General features: G+C 35.0%; 4 protein-coding genes across 4 annotated transcripts; 2 read left to right on the top strand and 2 right to left on the bottom strand.

Moving 5' to 3' along the window:
- Window positions 1-1,607: 1,607 nt before the first annotated feature.
- On the top strand, window positions 1,608-6,572 carry LOC109856830 (hormone-sensitive lipase). The gene is made up of 10 exons (XM_020432523.1): window positions 1,608-2,469; window positions 2,561-2,771; window positions 3,277-3,490; window positions 3,657-3,835; window positions 4,003-4,285; window positions 4,415-4,637; window positions 4,786-4,958; window positions 5,304-5,635; window positions 5,760-5,885; window positions 5,971-6,572. Exons 1-10 carry the CDS (start codon window positions 2,108-2,110, stop codon window positions 6,037-6,039), a joined length of 2,172 nt encoding a protein of 723 aa, XP_020288112.1. The 5' UTR covers window positions 1,608-2,107; the 3' UTR covers window positions 6,040-6,572.
- Window positions 6,573-6,668: 96 nt separating this feature from the next.
- On the bottom strand, window positions 6,669-8,692 carry LOC109856832 (probable N-acetyltransferase san). The gene is made up of 4 exons (XM_020432526.1): window positions 8,462-8,692; window positions 8,010-8,166; window positions 7,671-7,837; window positions 6,669-7,536 (listed from the first exon to the last, which is right to left on the bottom strand). The coding sequence occupies exons 1-4, from the start codon at window positions 8,467-8,469 to the stop codon at window positions 7,362-7,364; spliced, it is 507 nt and encodes a 168-aa protein (XP_020288115.1). The 5' UTR covers window positions 8,470-8,692; the 3' UTR covers window positions 6,669-7,361.
- Window positions 8,693-8,767: 75 nt separating this feature from the next.
- LOC109856831 (upstream stimulatory factor 2-like) lies at window positions 8,768-11,550 on the top strand. Its single transcript, XM_020432525.1, has 5 exons — window positions 8,768-8,903; window positions 9,123-9,190; window positions 9,324-9,610; window positions 9,747-9,917; window positions 10,032-11,550. The coding sequence occupies exons 1-5, from the start codon at window positions 8,785-8,787 to the stop codon at window positions 10,248-10,250; spliced, it is 864 nt and encodes a 287-aa protein (XP_020288114.1). The 5' UTR covers window positions 8,768-8,784; the 3' UTR covers window positions 10,251-11,550.
- Window positions 11,551-12,960: 1,410 nt separating this feature from the next.
- On the bottom strand, window positions 12,961-17,219 carry LOC109856838 (V-type proton ATPase catalytic subunit A). Its single transcript, XM_020432538.1, has 12 exons — window positions 17,119-17,219; window positions 16,032-16,131; window positions 15,835-15,947; window positions 15,369-15,734; window positions 15,220-15,276; window positions 15,029-15,123; window positions 14,676-14,947; window positions 14,372-14,555; window positions 14,083-14,200; window positions 13,714-13,994; window positions 13,409-13,598; window positions 12,961-13,292 (listed from the first exon to the last, which is right to left on the bottom strand). Exons 2-12 carry the CDS (start codon window positions 16,111-16,113, stop codon window positions 13,200-13,202), a joined length of 1,851 nt encoding a protein of 616 aa, XP_020288127.1. The 5' UTR covers window positions 16,114-16,131; window positions 17,119-17,219; the 3' UTR covers window positions 12,961-13,199.
- Window positions 17,220-18,206: the final 987 nt, after the last annotated feature.

Consider the following 18,206-nt stretch of genomic DNA (forward strand, 5'->3'; position numbering starts at 1 on the left):
AAAAAAAAAAAAAAAAAGAAACTAGATTTTATTTTTACAAATTTTTTCGAAATCTTCTCGCGCGTCGGTCTTCTTTCGTCTTCTGAGGATTATCGAGTAACGCGATATAATAACGTGTGTCGGCAACGCTCCTATCACTCACGAGATGTTCTTCTTACTTGACCTTTGGTGCGCGCGATAAACTGTATAAAAATTCTTTCTTTGAAATCCTCGAGTTTGCTTCCGTTCTCAACGCAGTCAGGTAAAAAAAAAAAAAAAAGAAAAAAAAAGAAAAAAAATTACATACATTATATTTAAATGTAATATATTCGAATTTTCGTAATTACATGCGAAAAAGGCTTTCAAAAAAACACGTTTGTATTGTGTACGGTATAAATACAATACGAACGATGAAGACGATTGTGTGCGCAGCACACAAAGGAGATTTTGCTTGCTTCTGCGCGCGAACGGTTTGGTTTTGCAAATGTTGGTTTGAGATTCCAGATTTTTTTTTGAGAAATATCAATACGCGGCAGAACCGTTTGCTTTTCCGCGAACAGCAGTAGCAATCCAGTAAGATTCGTTTCATTAATATGAGAAACATTTTTCAAAAGCGTTAGTCGAAATAACTAATTGAAAAAAAATCATATAAAAATCATATTTAATTAACATATTATATATACATATATATACATATATATATATATATATATATATATATATGTGTGTGTGTGAAATATTATGCTTTTTTATTTTTAAAAATTGAAAGAATGAAATGAGTCCATAATTCGTAAGATTTATTTTAGATACGATTTCATACTTAAAGTGTATCTTACAAGTTGCGGATTCGTTTTGTTCTTGCTGCGTCCCGCAAATCTCTTTCACAAGTTCGCTCTTTTGTTTGTGGATACATTGCGTGCGAAAGAGAGAGAAAATGCCGTGATTTTGAAATTGTTCGCAAAAGAAAAAAAACAACAAACAAAACAAACAAACAAACAAGAGGCAAGTGTGTCGAAAGATTGAAAAAAAAAAAAACACTCTCTCCTCGTCCCTCTTTCTCCTTTGCAGGTGTTTCTCCTCGCCGCTCACAAGTTTTAACGCATTACTACACTCCGTGAAAAAAAATAAAAAAATAAAAAAAACGTATTGTGTTTGTGGATATATGTAATTTTACTTATCAATAAATAAATTATAAAGAATCTCAATATTGTATGCGAGATTTATTGCAACCGATTCGTTGTAGAAAAACAAAAAAACAAAAAAAAAAATAGTATAAAGTTCAATTACTTTGCTTGCTTGCGTGTTCGCCTGTACAGCTATTATCACACCTTGTTAACGTAATTTTTCGAAATTTGATGAATTTTCATGAGATATTATTATTTATATATAAGCTATTATTTATACAAGCTGTGTTTTAAAATTTATCAGTCAGTAAAAACAGCTACTGAAGCAACAAAGTCCATTATTATTTATGGTTCAAACAAAGAATTTATCGCATGAATCATCACGGATTCCTGTTGCTCGTCCGTTCTTTTGTATACCTACACAAAGCAAAGAAGACACGTATACACACAATAAAGTTGCGAAAACTAGAGCGCGCTCTTGTTTCGCGTCAACTATCAAACGCCGCTGTCAAACGTCAAGCGGCATCTCTCTTTGCGTTAGAACTAAACTCGCACCTGTTTTGACACAGTTGTTATTACCGTAGTCCATCTTTCTCTTTGTTTGATCCCGCGCGAAGCGCACACATCGCGAAGTAGTTTATCAAGCAATGTGACGCAACGTCTTAATCGTGAACTATATTTGAAATTCCCATTTTACTCGTGATGTAAGCACTTTTGTCACTGACGTCACTTCAAATATCACGTGGACCACATGTTCGATTATTATTATTATTATAGTTTACATCGATAGAGAGAGAGAGAGAGAGAGCGGCGATTAGTCAGTGATTGTTGAAGAATGCGCAGCACGATGATTTGTTTCATCTCATACAGATAATTCGCAACTATTAATTGATTTGCGTCCAGTGTGTGTCATCATTGCAGTTGACGACTTTGCGTCGCTCGCTTACCCACGAAAATAAAAACTCCAATTTTCGAGGATATTCGTTTCGGAGGATCAACTTCAGATGTCAACTATCAATGATGACTTTGACAGACCGTTCGAAAACGTTGAACCGTTACAATGGAGCGCGTTGCGAGAGGTGTGTAACGCCAACATAGATTATTTCACATCTCATCAGGATGAGAACGGGGTCAGAATCAAGGCCGCTCTCCTGGCGATCCTGGATCATCTGGATCAAGCCCAACCTTTGTACAGAGATATAACAAAATTCGCGCCCCATTTCGATTTTGATAAGGAAACACCCGGGAATGGATATAGAAGTTTTCTTTTGCTGATGGACAGATGTGTCATGCACTCCGTTCAGATTTGTAGGGAGATGTATAATCAAAAAGATTCCATGATGTTTCGAAAGAGCCATCATATGAAGTGAGTATTAATTATAATTGTTCAGACCGTTGTCTCTCTCTGTGTGTTTAACAACATTGGGATTGTATTTATTCAATTTGCGAGTTTTCAGGGAAGTAGAAGCGTGCTCCCATCTAATGGCGGCATTGTGTACATGTTTGCAGCATTTAATAACACTGCATTCATGGAGTACACAAGCGGAGGTGATGAGTGACGGAAAGCTGTCGTTGTTTTCATTAGATAGTTACAGTGCTCAAGAGCTTCTCAACAGATCAGCAGATATCAATTCGTACTGTTTTTACGGCAGATGCCTAGGATTTCAGGTATATGTGTGTGTGTGTGCCCAGATAGCCAACTGAGTGCAAGTTGTTGGCAACTTGCTACAAATATTGCTCATAAGGTTTCAGCAATGTAACAAAAAGGTGTATCCTCTTTTCAGTATGTTCTTGCCATCAACAGTTCTCAAGATATGATAAGAGCAAGTTCCCAACAACTCATCGGCAATAAACTTTATATTATTTTTCTCAACTTATGAACAAAAATCATTGCTTACATATTGCTGACTCACTTGTCATAAACATTGGCTACAACAATTGATTGACAATAAAACTCAGCATATTGATACTGAATTGACAAAAACATTGTCGTTGCATTAAATAAAAACAACACAACAGCAATTGGCAAGCAACTTAGTCCGCACAATGATTTGCTTTATATTGAGTTTTCACATTTGGCTATCTGGGTGTATGTGTATGCGATTTGAACTGTGATATTAGATCCTGTTTCTGACATTTATCTAAAGTATTATCTCTGTTTTTTTTTTTTCAGTTCTGCAATAGTGTGAAACGTGTGATAAAAACACTTTCATTCGCTATGGCGTCTTTCAGCGAAATGTATTATAATAACGGCAATATATTCGAACGATGTGCCAAGTCTGTCAATTACTTGATGGATCCTGAGGCTAGGGCGCGTCGTATTGTGAACGTATCTCAGCACGCTGATATTTCTTTCTGCCAAACATTTTGGTTTTTAAATGAATCTCGTAATTATATTTAAAAACAATATATTTCATATACAAACACTTGTTTGGTTTTGTTTCTAAAACAATTTTTCTTGCATTTATATTGAAACAAAACAAATGTATTGAAATATTTCAATTTTTTTGTATTTACGTATACAATATATTTACATAAGAAAATTTATTTTAGAAATAATGACCATGATGAATCCTTTGGTGACCATCAACCAGGTGTTATCTATCCCACCTGAAGAATTGACCCTACCTACTCTGAATGGTGGTAGCGTTTCAATTCCGATACCGACTAGTCATATTGGGAAGAAGCCAATTCATGTTAGATTGTTGAGTTCTAAACGACGTCTAGGAATGGTATATATAAATATATATATATATATATAAATAAGATAATTTATTAAGTTTAACTGTGTTATATAATCTACTTATAATGCGATATGTTTTTGTTTGTGAAATATAAACGGATCTCAAATGTGAAAGTGACGTATAATAATTAGTAATATTTTTTTTGTGATTTTAAGGCTGGAGTTGGAAACGTAGGGGGAGAGTTGTTTGGTCTTTGCGACGAATTAATTTTTCATGTTCACGGAGGCGGGTTTGTATCGCAGACCTCGCGATCGCATGAAATATATCTACGAGATTGGGCTGTAAAACTTGGCGTATCAATATTAAGCGTAGATTATAGTCTAGCTCCGGAAGCCCCGTTTCCTCGCGCGCTCGAGGAAGTGGTCTATACTTACGCGTGGGCGTTAAAACACGCGAGCACATTACTCGGAAGCAACGCAAAAAAAGTCATATTTGTCGGTAAGACTAAAAATTAAAAAGTTTTTTTTTTTAATTGCGATATATGTTTGTTTAATATGTTTGTGCTAATCTGTTAATCGAGAGTGATGTGTGAAATTTGCAATTTAAAAAATTAAAATGCTTCGATAGGCGATTCTGCGGGTGGAAACTTGTGTTTTGGCGCTATTTTGAAGTGCATACAATTAAATATAAGAAAACCGGATGGTATTTTTGGATTATATACACCGATACTTATCGAGTTCGTCCCATCGCCTTCTCGCTTGCTCTGTCTCACGGATCCAATGTTGCCGTTTGGTTTTATGATGCGCTGTTTAAAAGCTTACGCGGCAACCGATAACAAGAAACCCACAAAGTAGATTATTTTAGATTTCTTAACAAAAGTTTAATATTATTTTAATTATAAAACTACTTTTTCAATGAAAGATAAATTGCGTTTTCATAAGAATTTTGAAGAAAAAGCAAAAACACATTTGACGTTATGTTATCTTTGATTTCAACAGGGAACAAGAGAATATTGAAAAATCAGATACGGAATCGTTTGCGGAAGTAAGCGAAAGTGATCTCATAGCATTAGCCCTGAGCCCGAACGGAGAAGGCGCGAACGGCACGCAGAAATTAGTATCCTTACCGTCCGACTCAACGTTGAATTCTGTTAGCTTGACAGAAGTTGATGGTATAAACTAAGACACAAACTTGTTTACTTAACACGTTCACGCCGGCGTGACCCACCGGTTGGTCACACCTGACTGTTCCGTGGGGCGGCGTGACCCACCGATGGGTCACACCTGACTATTCCGTGGGGCGGCGTGACCCACCGGTGGGTCACACTCGCCCCACGGAACAGTGTTGCCCAGCCCCACGAAGCGTAAGGAGATAAGACAGTCCCGCCTCACGCGAAAAAACGTAGATTTTCGCCCCGGCGTGAACGTGTTAATTTATATATATAATATTGATGTTTACCACTCTTTCGTTGTGCGGATGTATTTTTGGTAAAGACAATTTTTGACGTACACACTAGGTGCCGAGTGTCCAAAAGAGCAGGCAAAGTCTAAAGAATATTTCAGCAGATTCTTAAACATGTATAGAAATTCTGGGTTCGGTACATCATCATCGCACGTTGCGCAAAATGGCAGCGGCAGCAGAGACGATAACATCTCGGAACAAAGTAACAAATCGTGGTCTCTGTTCGGTTGGTCTTTGAGCAGGAAAAACAGTATCAGAGAACTTGATCTGGAGAATGCGAAAAGTCCTTCCGAGGAATTCGCTTTTACGGTACCAAAAGATCCATTCTTGAGTCCTTATCTCGCTCCGGATAACGTGCTAGCTCATATGCCGCCCACAAAACTGCTGGTACGTGTTGCTGTTGTTGGATTTTAAAACTGTATAGAAAACTGTGTTATTACATCAACACACGATCAAATGTTTTTTTAAAACATATATGTTCTAATAAATTTTTTTTTTTTTTTAATTTTAGACAGTACATCTCGATCCTTGTCTAGACGACAGCATTATGTTTGCGAGAAAGCTCCGTTCGATTGGCAATAAGGTTACGTTGGATATATTATCGGAATTGCCGCACGGATTTCTCAATCTTATACAGGTGGGAAAACAAAATCATCTGTTTACTTTTATTTTAAACCATATATTGTTCTATTACTGATATTTTGTTGAATTATTATCCACAGACTTCGAAAGAGGCGCAAGAAGGAGAAGAAATCGTTGTTGGAAAATTGAAAGAATTGCTGGAGCTGTAAAGTATATGCGTAACACGAAGAATTATCACTGTTAAAATCATAGATTTAGAATTATAAATGGAAGAACAAATGCACTTCTGTGTTACGGCTATTTATACAGAAAATATGTGACTAGATCTTGTTTCCGGCGGGCTTAATTATTTGTAATGTTTAAACAAACTTAAACATATATATATAAACGGCTTAACGCCTTACGCTTGAGCGGTTTTTCTACTGTATGAGCTACATTGGCGATTACCCGTTACGTACGTGTTGCCGATGTGTTGTGTGCAATATCTAAAATAATCACGAGAAGATCCCCATTATGTTCGAATCGACAACAAATGCTATAATTCATTTAGAATTAGACAAGTTTATTTAAGAGAATCTTTCTTTTTTGAATCTCATCTCGTTTAGAACTTGAAGCTATCGTCGATTCGGATATAATGGTAGTAGGCCCACTGGGTGGTGTAAACAAAAAAAAAATCCGAATCCACAAATGTTTTTCTCACAAAAAAAATTAGCGATAAAGACACGAATAATTCTGTACACAAGAAATATATTTATAGTATTTACTATACTGCATTCTAATTTGTGTCATTTTTACAGAATAAAAACAACACACATGTAATACGCATATGTATTTCTATAAAAAAAAAAAAAAAATGTATGTATTTCTAAATACACGATCACGGAATTATTATGGTATGTAATTACATATTGTGATAGAGATTGCGCGATTATATTGATAATGGTATTATCGTAAGATCAATATTTATACACAAATTTCTTTGCACAGCAATTTTGTACATTCTATTTTTGTAATATTTATTTAAGGCTCCGTCTATTCAAGGCTCGAGAGTGAATAGACTCCTTAACATAATATATACTATTGTTTGTGCGCATGTGTAATTTCACGATGTGATATCGTTTAAATGCCAATGTTTTTCTATCGTAAAAAAGATGGCTTAAATATTGTTTATAAAATTTTTAAATTACATCTAAGTAGAGAAAATTTGATGGACAATAAAAAAATATATAAAATAGAAGATACGGTTGTGCAACTTTTTTTTTTATTTTAAAAAAACAAATTACAACATTTGTCTTTTTCGTTCGGCAGACCGTTATAAATTTTCAGTTTACTTAAAATTTTTTGTTTACATATACGTGTACATACAGAAGAAAAAAAAAATGATCAGCCTTACGTAAACGGGACATTTTTGTTACAAGAGATACGAAACAAAATTGAATTTTATTTTAACAGAACATGAAAAATGTATATATATATGTAACGGTTTTTTTTTTAATTTACAAACAAGATAAATTAATGAAAACAATGCTACTTATGGATTGACAGTTTGATGATTTGTTTGATTTCCTCGGGGGCGAAGTGTTTTTTGTAATACGTGCGCATCTGCCGGTTCTATTCTCTTGTAGTAATGTTCTTTAGTTTCAACAATTTGGAATCCAAATTTCTTGTAAAAGTCAATCGCGCCTTCATTACTTATTTGAACGTGTCTACAAATATATATTACATACAACATATATATATATATATATATTTATTATAAGAAACAAAACTCTTTTATTCCAAACATATTTTGTATTGTATCAGATTGCAATATAAAATGTAAAAAAAGTCATATACTTACAAGAAGATGGAATCAAAATTACCATCCTTGTTAACATAGTTTAAGACATGCTGAACCATAACAGTGCCAATTCCTAATCTTCTATATGGATAAAGACAACCCAATGTCATTATATATAAACGCCTAGAATTTTCAGAAGTATCTACACGACAGCAAACTGCTCCAACCTGAGAAAATACAAAACCACGTTACAAGTTGATAAATTGACAAATTGATAAATTGACATTTATTTAAAAAAGCTTAGCATCGGACCAATTAGATTCTTAAATGTTTTTGATTTCAGAACTCTTCTTATAAAAAACAAAAAAACAAAAAAAAATACTATGTTATTGTACGTACTACTATGTCATTATAATATGCTAGTTTTGCAAGTTCTCCAGCTTCCAATACATCCTTATAAAACTTTTCGTTATACGAAACTGGGAACACAACTTGGTTAAGCAACTTCAGTTGCTTTATGTTATGTGGTGTCACGTCGCCTAATTCTATTTTTGATCTGCAATTAAAATATATGTATAAGGTGGGTTTTTAAATTTTATTTCTAACACACACATATATATATATATATATATTGCTGTAAGGTGAATTATTGAAATAATGAATTTTGTGAACGCAAGTGTTTTCTCAACAACGCGTTTCCATCAGAAAACGAATCGACGAAGAATTGACAAAAAAGTAGAGAGAGAGAGAGAGAGAGAGATAGGACAAATAAAAATTAATTAACCGTTTGTGCGTATTATAAATTATGCGATTAGCGCCATAACCTCCAAAATCTCGCTATAACCACTCACCTTGTCATTTTGGCGGGTGCCGAAAATGTGTCTCAGGCTGGAGGAAGTGCAAACTCCCTCCTGGAAATCGAATCGGCGAAGTTTAGCGTTAGTCTGGCGCTATCTTCCTGAATTAGAGATATTATCGTTTTAAATACAAGAGAACACAGAAGTTTTCTACTACGTCATCTTGCGATAACTATGCAATCTGCAACGAGAAAGAGAATTTGTATTTTATATATATATTTTTGAATCTCGTTTTTGACGTCGCGCAAACGTCGTCATTTCTCACGTAAAGGCGCTAGATAGCGCGGACGATGTAAGTCGGCCATCTTGTAAACCACATGACCTCGTTGCCGTGTCCCGTGACCAGCTCACGTGAATTTGGACAAATTCAAACGTTTTTTTTTCAACGCCAAAAAATGGACATTTTGGATCAACAACTCGAACAGCAGGATGTCAGGTAGCGTTTACGTTAAATATCGACCGCCTGATATTGCGAACACCTATCCTTTCCGTCTCGCCCGAGGTCTCCTCAAGGTCATCATCATTTATAGTGCACAGTGCGCACTTACGTACGCCGTATAGGATCGACACGCACAAATCGTCGAAGTAATACACGTAGCGAGTTAGCTCCTTTAAGATAAGACGATATCGTACCTTAGAACATTTAATTTTGCAGCGCTGTGAAGGAGGACAGCGGTGATACGGGAATCGTCATAGAGGAAACGGAGATTGTTGATTGCGATGGTAAGGAAAATACGCGTCAATTATATCACAGGATACATTTGATACAACGTATTTTCTTATAATAAATAATCCAATTTGTTATTGAAGATCTCGAGGTTTTACGTGTACATCTGCATCTGTATCTTTTTGTCAGGTGAACCTGTTGTGGAAGATGAAATGCATTACCAGGAACCTTTAGCTTACCGGATTGTTCAAGTTAATGGTACACCTTTACAGTCAGCCAACGAGATAGAACTGCCCGTGTCGCAACAAGGAAATAACACTGTACAGGTTCTGACATCTGGTTTAAATGGCCAGTTTTATGTTATCGGAAATCCCAATGATGTCTTTACCACAGCACAAACGTCGAGATCATTGATGCCAAGGACGGCAACGCTACAAATAGAAACCCCAAGAAGTTGTAATCCCGGCTTGAAGAAGGTTCAATGAAATATATTGCTATTTTTTTATTGTGATCTTTGAAACATGTAATATATATATATATATATATGTATGTAATAATATTTTTTTAATTCACTTTGATTGTTTACAAATATGTTGTTTGATATGATTTCAGAGAGATGACAAGAGGAGAGCAACGCACAATGAGGTTGAGCGTCGACGTAGAGACAAAATAAATAATTGGATCACAAAATTGGGTAAAATTATTCCCGATTGCAATATTGGTACGACCATAGTGTCTACCAGTGCCAGCAGCGGAGAAGGAAAAGCCAATTATGAAACTCAGGTAAATAGCTTGATTAAAATTCTTTGTATGTAAATTTTTTATTATATAAATTGTTATATTATATTATTATTTTTTTTTTAATTATTTCTTGTGTTTGTGTGCTTTTAATAACAGAGTAAAGGAGGTATCTTGGCAAAAGCTTGCGAGTACATAACAGAACTGCGTACGGCTAATCAAACTTTAGTTCAATGTGCACAGGACAACGAGAAACTACGACACGAAATCACGGCGCTAAATCAGTTGGTTGCCGAATTAAAACGTGAGAATCTTCAACTTAGGTCGCAAATATCATCATCGGTTCCGAATACCGATGCTATACATTTGAGTTCTTAAAGCTTTCTCTTTTGTGAGCTATTAAACAATTGTTTCTGTAAATATCAAAATTTGTCGGTTGTTACACAACAAAAGAAAGGTGTCATTTTTTTTTTTTTTTGTTTTTCTTCTCCGCGACGACTGCACCCACAACGTATTCGAATATACTTTTTTATTTTTAATAAATCAATAATATAACAGATATAAATTTGAATAGACAAAAAATTATATCACGTAAGTATATAAAATCATTCGATTTAACATTTAAAATGTGGCTGTGAATACTGAAATTTTGACACACTGTTGTTTTTTTGGAAAAGCAATTGAAACAGTGTAGTGCAGCCGGGATTCATTTTGAAGGAGAGAAAGAGAATTTTTTGTTTATTTATGTAACCACACTGAGCCTGACAATTTAAGCGTTTGCAGAATTTGTTACATCGTATTTTTTTAAAGAAAATAATGTAATTGAAATTATAAGACTAATACAAGAGCAATTAGGATTGCTAAATTCAGGGAAGATCTTGATCTGAAAACGAAGGAGACGATGGTGTTGTTTTTAAGACGGTAAGGCCTGGTTTATGCGGGCAATAAAACTGTTTAACTTATGCCGGAACCGGTGGAGTTTAACTATAGGATTTCAATGCTTCTGTTTATACAAAATTGCCGAATGCTTCTGTTTATACAAAATTGCCGAATGCGTGTAAACAGAAGTATATTGGAATCTTATAGTTAAACTCTACCGGTTCCGGCATAACAGTTATTGCCCGCATAAACCAGGCCTAAAAGATAAATCTCCGGTATCTCTCCAAAGCTCGCGGCACATTTATGCTTCTTTCTTACTAGATCAACATACGAACAAAAATTGCTCGTATTGGTTTCAATTTCTGTTACTTAGTTTCTTTGGAAATTAACGACCGATTTTGTTTTTTTCTTTTCAGTTTTCACATTTCTTTGTCTTTTTTATTTTTTACCACAAGTTTTCGTAATTATAGGATAGAATATTTTGTAAGGAAGATTCTCTCTCAAATTTAAATTTGTAAAATAGATCAAAAAAAATATACGACGTATTATGAGGTAAGCCTTGTTTGCTAATTAACGTATGTACGTACATCTGTATATATATGTACACACGTGTGTAGGTCGTTGTGCATATGGCAATAACATTTATTTTTTTCAACGCGGAACAAAAATTCTTATCGAACGAAGAAGAAAGATGTGTCAGAATATCGATTTAACGTTAGATACCGGAATGTAATATATATATCGTTGATGTAAATAATACGAGGTTATTGTTACAATAATAATTATTAATTGAAAGCAATCTGTGTGAGTTTATTTGACGCTGCTATACTCCCAGCAAACACAGAATGTAACTGCTATATAGAAGCAACAGCGTAATATACGTAATATAACAGCTGTTATACTCTATTAACATCGATGTTATATAACTTTGTTTTATAATTGTAATATAATTATGTTATATATTTATTATATTGCTTGTTATCAGCTGCTATGATGACATTATAACTCTCATATAACAAATGACATTATAAACTCTCATATAACATTTAAATAATTGTTATATAGTTACAAAAATGTTATATGAGAGTTAGGTAATAATGACATTATAACTCTCATATAACATTTTTGTAACTAGAGTTATAATGACATTATATAACTCTCACATTTTTGTATCTATATAACAATTATATTACATTCTACTTACATGTTATATTCATATTATATAATAACCAATATACGATAAATAGAAAATTACAACTAACATGGGTGTTACATGCAACGACCATGTTACATCACTTGTTACATTTGTTTTATTACGACAACGTTGCTGTTATATATCTGTGTTTGCTGGGGCTGTTGCTACTTTACCATCCAACAGATTCATCCATTTATTCTTCGTGCACAAATCTTTTTATTGTATTCTTCATTTTTATACATATAATACAATGGAAATGATATCGAAGTCAATAGAACACGTATCATATCATGCACATTCCTTTTTCTTCTTATCTTCACGACCCCGCACCTCGATCATTCATCTCTCTCTAACGTATATCTTATATATAATCTTCTTTCTAAACTTTTATATCATTGTTGTAACATTTTATTCAGTAAGGTGTAATATAATCAAATATATATTGTGTAACAATATCGCGTGTCGCATTTAAATAATACATTATATGTTACAAGATTTAATACTCTATGGTTCAATCTTTCGCAAAAGAGGTAAAAGCTGTCGCGTCATCCACGTGCCACGTGTATGTGTGTGTGTGTGTGATTAATGGTTGAGAATTTTCTTCTCAATATGAGATTTCTAAATCTGCACGCGTCGGGACTAAACGAAGAGTTTAATTAATTTCGTTCGTATGACACGCGCTACAGAAAAAAAAAAAAAACAAATGTGGGAAACATCAAATTCCCGATTATTTGTTCGCACTGTCAAATAAAACGTGGGAATGAAACGGAAGTTTTACAACTTTGCCAAACCATAACATTAAATTCTTTTCTTGATAATATTCAACTAATTACAAGTAGTTTTGCTCTCGACTCGAGAGATTCTAAAAAAAAAAAATCTCGAGAACGCAAAGCATAAACTTTCAAACGTGTGCTTCGAGCACATTTAAGAATGTCCCACTTTATTGTCTCAATCGTCACGTACAAATGGCATTGTCTCTCGAACGATGTTTTACGCCGCACGGTAGTATCGATATTTTTTTTTTTTTATCGTAATTTTCTCTATTTACAATTCACTTACTGCTTACAAGATAAAATATATGTTCAATAAATGTTGCGTAAAATAATAACACTGCCTTTAACTTTTTTTTTTTTTTTGTTTGTTTTTGGCAAGCTCACATGAGATAGACCGGGACATACTTAAATGTTAGAGCCAAATTACAGAACAATATAATCTTAATATCTTAAAAATTGCTTTTAACAGGTAATAGAAGTTTAGTCCTCTAAATTCCTGAACGCCTGTTGAATATCCTCGTGCAATTGATCGAAATCCGCCCTGATCTTCGCTTCGCCATCCTTCACAGGATCCTAAAAAAAAAATTCAAGGTAAAAGATTTAATGTAGTTTTTCAAATACGGACGTTTGCGAAGTTGAAAAGAGTCAGTCGATTATTTAATATATAAACACACTTGAAATTTACGCACCTTAAACTTCATAGAGCTTAGCTGATAAAGAATATTGCCCATACTGTCCCTTATAACGTTCCATGTGATTTTATTATCTGACTGGGCTGTTGATTCAACCGCGTGTCGTGCCATATCGTAAAATGCAATCATATTTCGCAACATTCCCACTGTTTTATAAAACGGACAGAAACGATCGTACGGCGAGTAGCTAGAAAAAAACAAACAAACAATTTGAAAGTTTTTTCGTACAAATATCCACCTGATTTATTCTTATCTAATATTTACGCAAAAAAAATATGATAAAACAAATGTTTTTCGCGTACCTGTTTTGTTGCAAGAAGTCGTCCTTCAACAATTTTGCTACTTCCAGCGTGATCTTATCCGTTTCGGCGAGCGAGGCTTTGCCTACCAGCTGCACAATTTCGGATAAATCTTCTTCCTCTTGCAAAATTTCCTTCACCTTCGTTCGCAGCGGGACGAACTCCGCGAAATTCTTGTCATAGAAATCATCGAGCGCGCGCAAGTATTTGCTGTACGATATAAGCCAATTGATAGACGGGAAATGTTTGCGTTGCGCAAGTTTCTTATCCAATCCCCAGAACACCTGTTAAATTACATCAAGTAATAAAAAAATTTGAAAAGTTGATCAAAATAACTCGTTTATACTTTTGTGTATTCAGATATCTGTGTACCTGTACGATACTGAGCGTAGCGCTGGTCACAGGATCAGAAAAGTCACCACCTGGCGGTGAGACGGCACCAACAATACTAACAGATCCCTCGCGATCCGGATTTCCCAAACATTTTACTCTATATGAAAATTAAAATTCAATATTTTAATGCGTAGCAAAATTAAGTTTTTTTGTTAATGCAAAAATTCAAAATTACGAAATATTATTGATATCAAACGTGATATAAATTCCCGAAGAAATCGATTCGACTGACATTTGACGATAAAGTGCGACACGCAACACATCATACCTTCCAGCACGTTCNTAAAAACTGGCTAAACGAGCACCAAGATAAGCAGGATAACCAGAATCGGCAGGCATTTCAGCCAGACGACCTGAAATTTCTCGAAGAGCCTCGGCCCAACGAGATGTCGAGTCAGCCATCATCGACACATTATAACCCATGTCTCGGAAATATTCAGATAGCGTAATACCTGTAATAAAAAGTAATTAATTCAATTACATATACACACATACGCGCACAAAAAACACACATTTTATGTATAGTAGAGTGAATCGATATTTATATAAATTGTTGATAACATATTTCGTACCGGTGTAAATGGAAGCTTCACGAGCGGCCACCGGCATGTTGGACGTATTGGCGACCAAAGCGGTACGTTTCATGATGGACTCGGTGACGCCTTCAATTTCTACAGTCAACTCGGGGAAATTATGCAATACTTCGGACATTTCGTTACCACGTTCTCCACAACCAACGTAGATAATCACATCGGAGTTGGAATATTTGGATAAAGCTTGCGAGATGACGGTTTTGCCGCAACCGAAAGCACCGGGAATAGCTGTGGTTCCACCTTGTACGCATCTGAAACACATGTTACACATACACGTTTTAAAGCATTTGCAGAAATATGCCGCAATAACACTATTTGAATAAGACTCTTACGGGAAAAGANAGTCCAAGACTCGTTGACCAGTGAGTAGAGGATGATTAGCTGGCAATTTTTCGGTAACTGGACGAGGTTGACGAACTGGCCACACCTGCATGCAATCAACTCGTAAATTCACAACATGCAAACTACACATTCAAAACTACACTTTCACATATTGGCTGTTACATAGACGTGTGTTTCGTACCTGGAGCATAGTATATTTTTGTCTCTCGCCATCGAACTCAGTTTCCAGTACGATATCCTGCATAGATATGTAAATTTTGATAAATTTATACATGTATAGAATATATATAAAATATGTGGAACAAAATCCATACAAAAATGAAATCCTACATCAACGGTATAGTTGCCAGCAGGTGCGATGTAAGTGACGGTGCCTTTGCACTTGGGTGGCAATATCATGCGATGTTTTACCAAAGTGTTCTCGTGCACGATACCGTACATATCACCGCCTGTGATGTGGCTGCCGCTCTTTATGTTGTGAGGATTAAATTCCCACGAAGCGGTGCGAGATAACGCTGGTACATTGACACCCTTTGGGATGTAAATCGAACTTGTAAGCTCGTTGATGTCTTTCAACGGACGCTGAATACCGTCAAAGATACTGCCGAGAATGCCAGGACCCAATTCGACAGATAGTGGTTTACCAGTACGAAGTACCGGATCACCAACTGTCACACCACTTGTCTCTTCATACACCTATGTATATATATATATGATTTTTTTTATTTTATTTATATTTTAAGTTTTTTTTTAAACAGAGAAAGTAAAATCTAAACACAAATATGGTTTTTCGTACCTGTATTGTAGCCATATCACCTTCCAATCTGATGATTTCTCCTACTAATTCGTAGTAACCAACTCGTACCAGCTCATACATAGCTGATCCGGACATCTTCTCAGCAGTGACGACTATAGCAAAAGAAGATGTTAAATTGACCAGTTTGTAATAATAAGATAACAAACTTGATCTAATAACAAACTTGATAAACTAACCAGGTCCGGATACCGCATAGACGAATCCGAACTTGCCTTCCCGGTCCTCTTGCGCAATCTTCAGCAAACTTTGATTCGTCATTTTGATCAGTTAATTGACCTGAAAAAAAAAAAAACAAGAAAGTTAGTTATCTCTGATCATTTGATATTTTATACTCTATCAAATGTTTTTCCTACAATCTATATTTCAATTACAGTTTAAAATAACGCGAATTTACCAACATTTTTTTATACAAATTATTCAATTTGTTACTTTGCTATTGCAATCATAAAATAGCGCCAGTCACAATGATTCTTTTTAATCACATCTTTTGCACTTCCGAGCGCAATTCTTTGAAACATATAGATTTAAATAGATTTATATTTCCGATTTTTTATTTCAAATTTTTAAAACTCTAATAAGGAGCCAATTTAAATAAATATCGATTAAATAAAAAATTAAATCTGCTGTTTGAACTTCTTACGTCTTTCTACAATCTTTCTTACTTCAGTTAATATCTACAGAAGAGAGAGAGAGAAACAGAGAGAGAGAGAAAGACAGAGAGAGAGAGAGAAAAAAAATCTAGATAAACTCTTATAATTTTTTGATTAAAAATTAATCAAGATACGAACAAAAGCTGAAAGAGCTGTTAAAAAAGCGTTTCTAGATTGTTATATCGTGATTTGTACGACAAAAAGAACTGAAAAAAAAAACCTTTGAATGTTTCAGCTGTCACACGAGCTGGCTACGATTCACGTGAGCAGGCCGTTCAAAAAAATAGGCGTAGCCCCGCGAAGCCTGCGAGCCCGTTTGTCGAGCGATGAAAAAATATTCGATTGTCGCGGAACAGCGCGATCGATCGCGCGAACGTTCGCCGAACGATCGTGAGACGCGTCGTGGCCCAAAAATCGGCCAAAATTATTATAGAATTTAACGCTCAATTCGAGACGCGATGGCGAACGCAAAAGTCGATCGATACTACGCGCCGGAGGAGATTAATTCTCTCGTTCGCGCGAATTTCTGCGAATTAATGAATTGAAATCCGCTCCGACGAGCATTACGATCGGGTTGTTACATATTCCTCGACGCGATCAATTTGATACTCACAAGATGCGACGTCTTCAGGTTCGTAGTTTAGACAGCGATCAGAATTCGTGCTCTTCCCTCGAAGTACAGACTGACTGCTATCACAAGACAGGTCAGCTGACCAGCTGACTGACTCGCGTGTCGATCCTCAATTATACCAGATACGCGCATTAAGGAGAACTCGCATGAAAGTCACAAGCGGGGATCATTTGTGCTGCTATATAGGCTGTGTTTCAAAATTCACTGCCAGCGCTAAAGATCTATAGTTTAAGTCACATATATTATACAATTTTAGCACTGGCAGCGTGCTGGCAGTAAATTTGGAACACAGCCTATATACATACATCCGCAAAAAGGTGGGAACTACGAAGCGACATTCAAACGTGGACGGTATAAATGTAATAATTGTTAGAATTTACTCTGGAGGAAGAAGCGGTATTAAAAAGATCTGATCACACATATTTGACAGATATACGAAGTATTGCGAGACGAACTCCAAGTGCCTCGGTGGTTCCTAACAGGGAAGGCGAAGATTCCAGGTTCTCGACTCCTGGCTGAGAAGTTTTTTTCGCAATATTTTAAAATTATTTAAAGGGGTATTGGAGGGGACCCTGCATATATATAAGATGCAATATTATCATCATATTTGATTTTAAAGAATTGTTATTTCAAAGAGAGAAAATATAAAAATGACAGAACCGCGCTCGCAATGTAAATACAAATAAGCAAATAAATAAGGTCACATCGAGCAATAGAAAGATATTAAAATATAATAAAATAAATAATTTATAATGATCACGCTTTAACATAGAATTACACGAAATATTTCGACTCTAACTTGAGTCTTCTTCAGTCGTGAGTGTCAAAAAATACGCAATATACATTAATTGATGTCAAAAGATAAAAAGAAGTCAATGTCTAAAAGCAACGCAAAAAGTTGGCCGTTGGTAGTAATCATGGTGAAATTATCTCGAAGATAACAAAGAAGAGTATTTGATCACTGTTACTTAACAAAACTTTCATTTTTGTTATTTCAATTCCAAAAAACTCATGTGAAAAATATTACACGTGAATACATATATATATATATATATATATATATATATATA

The sequence above is a fragment of the Pseudomyrmex gracilis genome, unplaced genomic scaffold, assembly GCF_002006095.1.
Source record: "Pseudomyrmex gracilis isolate BER0280 unplaced genomic scaffold, ASM200609v1 scaffold_136, whole genome shotgun sequence".
Classification (NCBI taxonomy): Eukaryota; Metazoa; Arthropoda; class Insecta; order Hymenoptera; family Formicidae; genus Pseudomyrmex; species Pseudomyrmex gracilis.